We start from the raw sequence: 6,513 nt of genomic DNA, 5'->3' as shown, positions 1-6,513 counted from the left end.
ATGTCTTTTCTGATTCTACTCTGCCCAGATGAATCATGCTATATTACACACACACACTCATACATAATATTGTATTTACTTATCTATGAACATTCCTCCAGTAGACTGTAAACTCATTGAGGAAGGAGATTGACTGTCTCATTTTTGTCCTTTGATTTCTAGCCCTAGCCCTGAAAGCCAGTTTGAAAAAGTACATGCTGAGATGACTTTGCCATCAGGAAAACCGAGTCTTAAGTTGTGCCTCTGATTTTTTGCTATTCTGATTATATCCAACTCGCCATAACTCCATTTGAGGTTTTCTTGGCAAAAAAACTGGAGTCATTTCCCATTTACTTCTCCAGTTCATTTGACAAATGAAGAAACAAAAGCAAACAGGCTTAAGTAATTTGCTCAGGGTCACCAAGTTAGTTAAGTGTTAGAGGCCAAATTTGAACTCAGGAAGAAGATTCTATGCCCAATGCTATATCTAAGGCCCTAATACTTAGAGGATATATGACCCTAAAGAAGTCACTTAAATACTACAGTGCTCTAAGCATTAAAATTCTGAGAAGATGGTGGTTTGCATTGATAGGAGAAAAGCTGTTTGTAAAATGCTACATAAAATATGAATTCTTCTACTAAAGGTCATTCAGCTCTTAAGAGGCCCATCTCAAGTTTTACCTCTTACAAGAAACGTCCTGACTATCCTAATAGGAGCAGATCTATTCCACCTCTGAACTTCTATTATCAAAGAGACTCTTAAGTCTTACAACAAGGAAAGCATGTGGTGCTTGTTGGGGTCCAGCTCCAGTGAAATATTGAGAGTATGAATGAATATCCAAGGCCAGGCAGAAATTATGCTTCACAGTCTCCATTTATTAATATGAGTATCAGTGTTTATATAGCTTTTAGATTAGTATTACAAAATTACTAGCTTCCAGGGCATTTCTGTATCCACCTTAACTGTCAATACCAAGATGCTTATCAACACAGAATTGTAAATAGCATAATTGTGAAGCTCATCAACATCAACAGAATTGTAAATGGTTGTGATATTTATCAATACTGAACAGAAATTACCATACTAATGTATTTACCTCAAGTGTGCCTTTGATTCATTGTATAGTAAAGAATGCCTTGTTCCTGTCAAAATTATCCTAAATTTACCAAGTATGTCTTTGATTCATCGTATAGTTAAAATGTTTTGTTCCAGTCTCCTGCATTCTCCATCAAGATAATTGATTCTGAATTTACCAAGCATGTTTTTTACAATTGTGAGAGAGATGGTGAGCTCATGTAGTTTGAATAGTTCACTGTAAGAGAGTAGGTCTCAAGTAAGACCTGGTCAGGAGTCTTGCTGTTTATGGACTTTTTCAATACTGGCCCTCTACATGGTGCAATTGGTAAAAACTGAACTTGTATTTCTAACCCTGGTTTTACCACTTACTACCTGTATGACCTTGGATAATTCATTTAAATTTTCTATGCCTAAATCTCCTCATTTATAAAAGAAGAACTTCAAGTTTACTCTAGTTCAATAAATACCTTTACCTGAAACACCCCTTCTAGAAATAACCTCTAAATGTTTTTAACCATTTTGTGTGTCATAGAAAACTTTTTAGTCAGTCAATAGGTATTTATTAGGCACCAGACACTGTATTGAACACTAGGGATCGAAGAGAGGTAAAAGACAATCCCTGCTGTCAAGGAGGCCACAGTCTGATGGGGGAGAAAACATGCAAAATTCTATAAAAACAAGATATATGCAGGATAAATCAGGGATAGTCTCAGAGGGAAAAAAGTAAAATCTCAAAATAATGCTTTTAAATATATAATGTAAAATATATGAGTTTACAAAGAAAATTAGTTTTGTTGAAATACAACTATCAAAATATTTTTATAACAAGTTCAAGGACTGTTCTACAATATTCTCAATAACTGACTGGCTATTGTAACATCCCATTGTAGATTTTCAATGATAAGGAATTCAATGTGAGGAGGCCACCTAAGGAACTAATATTTTGCATTTAATTTGTTCTTTAATCATTTCAGCAACTTAATTTTATTCCCCAAATTAGAGAGCAAGCTTCTTTAAGACAGACATGTATATTTCTTTCTCCTCTCCAAAATATCAAGATACAATACCGATACTGTGTTGTCCCATAGATATTTTATTGACCAGAAAACTAGATGTCAAAGAAACCTGACTGACCTTAAAACTTGAAGAATTCCACTTGGACCGTAACTATTTTATCTCCCTTTCAACCTTTTGTTTCTTCATGAATTGATAGAAATAGAATGACTCTGAAAATCAGACCAAAAAAAAGCTTTTGGAAATTTCTAATGCTGACTGAATTTTTTTTTAAATTCAGTTTTATTTAATTTTTTTTGTCCCATTCCCATTGAATGGGACAAAAATATGTATAGTTAAGTTACAAATATGTATAGTCAAGCAAAACAGAAGGAGGGAGGGAAAAAGAGAAAATAAAATATGCTTCAATCTTCAATCAGATATCTGAAACTGAGTAAAAACATTTCATCATGAGCCCTTTGGAACTGTGGTTGACTAAACCTCAATTGATTCTATCTCAGCTTGTGGAATAATTACATATTTGTCACTTACTTGTCCACTTCCATTAGTGCTATATTAATTTTCAATAGTCAGCTCCCCATCAGTTTAAAATCTACCCTGAGGCAAGCAAATATTTGGATGATGTTTAAATTCCTTATTATTGTGTGGCAGTGAGTCATGGTCTTCCTGTATTGGTCCTGGGAGTGTACAAAAGATAATGATAATAATGGACGACAATGCTGATAATCATAATAAAGTTTGCAGAGTACTCGACCCTGTATTATTTTATTTACTCCTCACAGCAAGTCTAGGAGGTAAAGTAGGGCTGCTTTATTACTCCTGTTTTTCAAATGAGGAAACTAAATCTGAGGTATTAAGTAACATGCACCAATCAGCACCAACTGCATAGAGCTGCCTTTAGCACTTCCACAGAACACAGAATGGTTAGGAATGGCTGGGAGCTCAGGGAAGCAGATGTGAGATTTTGGCTATCATGCCCTGTCAGGAAGAAGCCCATCTGGCTGTTATCAGATGTAACCAAATCCCAGACTATCCAGTAGGTACAGAGTGATTGTGAAGGTGGGACTCTTTTGTCTATCCCAAACTACAACGCTTCTTTAAACAACCTTTGAGATATTGATTAGCATATCTTGGGTCTGTGACCTGATCTGCCAGGTGAGCTCCATCTGGCTGCTTAATTCTTCCACCTTTGAGCTCCCCGGCACTTCCTCTCTCTTTGACTTTCTCTCTCTGAGTCCCTCCCTCCCGCCTTTACTTCTCCCTGAGAAATCGCCAAGGCTATTTTTTTCCCAGTGAAAGATTTGCTTATGATGGAGAGATTTGCTAAGTCCTTTTCAGGACCAAGTTCATTATGAGGTTTTTCCTCTCTCCCTTCTCATAGTGCCTTCCCTCTAATGGCGCCTTTCTCCTTACTCTAGCTAGTCTATTTACTTTAATTTGCTAAACAGCTCTATGGATCTAACTTAACAGTAAATGGCATGCTTAGGCCTCATGGCATATTCCTTTAAAGACTTTTTCCAACTTCCTTTTGAACTATATGTTTTCCGAACTCTATTTCATATTTACCACACCTGCTGCCTATTTTACCTCCTATTTTGTTAATTTTTTTTTCTAAATAAACCTTCCTTTTAGCAAAGAGAATTCATATTTAGCGTACCTGGTGTCTATTTTAACTCTTATTTTTGTTTATAAACTCTTCTCCAAAATAAACCTTCTTTTTGGCAAAGAGAATGGCCATTGTGAATTTGTAACATGTTTATTTTGAACTAGATATTGCTTTCCCCACCTCATCATACATTGTGGTCAAAAATATATAAATACCATCCGATCTATTTGCTTAGCCAAAGCAGAGTTGGCAGCCACAGATCTGTCTCCTTTCTGCTTATGACATGCATGCACGGCCCTACAGTTCCTCCATAAATTTAACCCGCGTTGTCAAAGAGTAAAGAAATGCTGCCAAGAATAGGACTGACGCTACTTAGGGTGCGCTTGTGGAGAGGTTCCCCTCCATTCCCTGCTTTCGAACGCCCACACCCACGTTCACACCTACACACCGGATCATTCTAAGAAAGTAGAGGCGAGTGTACCAGTTTTAAGTTTGAGCCTGGGGGCGCTCCGGTTTCCTTCTCTCCACCTCCTTTCAGCCCGCAGCAGTTCTGGGCTGGGAACAAACTCTCCCCAGTTGGAACCCGCCCAGGCCACGGTACAACCCCAATCCCGGCTCACCGCCCAGCCTCCGGCTCTGCTCGCTTCGGCGAGCGGGCGGGCGGAGCCAGGTGGAGAAAGACTGCGAGTGCATTTTGTCCCCGGCCAGGCTGGGGATAGGGGACGGTGCTCCTCCCTCTCCCCGGATCCCCAGTGGGAAAAGAGGAGGAGGAGAAAGAAGAGAGCTGTCTAGCTTCTTCTCTGAGGCGAGGCGCCTTCGCTCCGCCCCTGTACCCTGAAGCAGTAGGGCTGCCCCGCAGTCCTCTGGGGCCGCTTGAGGACAGCGCGCAGAAGGGAGCATCTCCCGAGTGTGACAGGGATGTTCCAAATCCCGGGATTCCCCAGAGCCAGAGTCGCGAGTCCCAGTTGCCTCGCGCGAGGCTCGCGGTTCGCGCTGTACCGGCTGTTGCCGCTGCTGTTTCTACACGCTCTGCTATGTCCCGGAGCGAGCTCCTGGAAGCTCACTATCCTGCACACCAATGACCTGCACAGCCGGCTGGAGCAGACCAGCGATGATTCTGGCAAATGCAAGGTCGTTTCGAAGTGCGTGGGCGGCGTGGCCCGTTTGCACACCAAGGTCCAGGAAATCCGCCAAAGCGAGCCCAACGTGCTGCTACTGGATGCCGGGGACCAATATCAGGGAACGGTCTGGTTCACCGTGTACAAGGGCACCGAGGTGGCTCATTTCATGAATGCCTTGGGTTACGATGCTATGGTAAGAGGAATAATGCTTGTCTGTAACGGGAGTTGGAGGAGCACCAACAAAATTATGCATGTCCTGCAACTACTGAGAGGAGGCAGGGGAGTCTGAGAGGTATCCGGTGTAGAACCAATAAGCTTCCGTGCAGACTCTGGGTGAGACCGAGGCTAAGCTGCTCAGAACTTAATCTTTGAAAGGTGGTCAACAGTTTATTTCCCCAGCGAAGGTATTTTTAAATACAGCTTAGCCCAAGGATGGAGATTAAAATGAAAGGGTTGGGAAGGCTAGGAGGGATGGGAAGCTTAAGAGTGACTCAATATTTCGTTTGGCTTTGTTTCGGTTAAATTTAAAAAGCTATTCATTTGGCAACCCGGCATTTATTAGTGCCTACTGTGTGCCAGGCATTGTATTATTCGCTTCGGATTCAAAGGCAAAAGATAGCCCCTGTCCTGGAACTCACAGTTTGATATAACTAAGGATACTTAAGAGTTTGTTTGTTTGTTTTTTAATTCTGAGATAATATAGCAAACCTTGCTCTATAAATTTTAGCTATTACCTGTGGAGAAGTCTCTCCACCCACGCAAATCACTAAATTTTTTTGTGCTGTTAGGTAGTTAATCTTCCTGAGTTGCTTAATGAGAATCAAAAACAAAAACAAAAAAGGCACCTGATGGCCAACGATCAGATGATGATTCTTCTGTAATTAAACTAAGTTCACCCTTTCTTGAAAAAAGTAACCGCTTCACTGGAGACTATGCTCAAAGCCTTTCTGACTTAGCAAAATCTGTCACCCTTGCCCTTCTGCTGGCAAAACCTTCCATTAACCTGAGGTCGTCTACTTGCTATGATAGGAGCTGTAAAAGAGGACTTTAGAGAAGGTATTTAAACATAATAGCTAGTATCCTTTATATAGTATGTTAATATTTGCAAAGGGCTTTACTGATAGCTCATTTGACCTGCACAACCATGTAAGATAGGTGCTCTCATTACCCCCATTTTACAAACGAGGAAACTGAGGCAAACAATAATTTTTTTTTTACCCGGCTGTATAGTTAGTAAGAATTTGAACTGTTCTTACTAATCTTTGGACAACTGCTTTCTATCCACTATGCTGCCTAGCATCTATATGTTTTTGTGAACACATGAAAATATAAATGTGTATCTCTGATATATTTACAAAATGCGACAGGCAGAGTAATATAACTAACCTAGGAGTATGGGAGAAAGCCCTGCTTCTGGCACTTTCTTGGCAAGTTGCTTAACTGTGCAGGGGTCCCTGGCAACTTTAAGACAATATGTTGCAGACAAGTTGTTGATTTACAAATATCTCCTTTGATCCTTCCAACAATCCTTGGAATTAGATGCTCTTATTATCCCTGTTTTACAGTTGAGAAGACTGAGGCCAACAGACATTAAATGGCTTTATCCATTCTGCCTAGGGTCACAAAGCTAGGAATTCCTGAGGCTAGATTTGAACTCTGGTATTTCTGACTTCAGGACAGTGATAAACTTTGGACTTAATGTGAGATAAGTACTT

General features: G+C 40.4%; 1 protein-coding gene across 1 annotated transcript in view; it reads left to right on the top strand.

The window, feature by feature from the left end:
- Positions 1-4,237: 4,237 nt before the first annotated feature.
- NT5E (5'-nucleotidase ecto) overlaps positions 4,238-6,513 on the top strand; it is an 82,249-nt gene continuing 79,973 nt past the window's right edge. The window contains exon 1 of the mRNA XM_003769260.4: positions 4,238-4,991. Within this exon, the coding sequence (XP_003769308.2) occupies positions 4,596-4,991 (396 nt within the window). The 5' untranslated portion in view covers positions 4,238-4,595. The remainder of the gene's footprint in view (positions 4,992-6,513) is intronic.

The sequence above is a fragment of the Sarcophilus harrisii genome, chromosome 4 (genome assembly GCF_902635505.1).
Source record: "Sarcophilus harrisii chromosome 4, mSarHar1.11, whole genome shotgun sequence".
Classification (NCBI taxonomy): Eukaryota; Metazoa; Chordata; class Mammalia; order Dasyuromorphia; family Dasyuridae; genus Sarcophilus; species Sarcophilus harrisii.
Note: the sequence above shows the minus strand (reverse complement) of the source record. Positions and strands in the feature narration are given on the sequence as shown.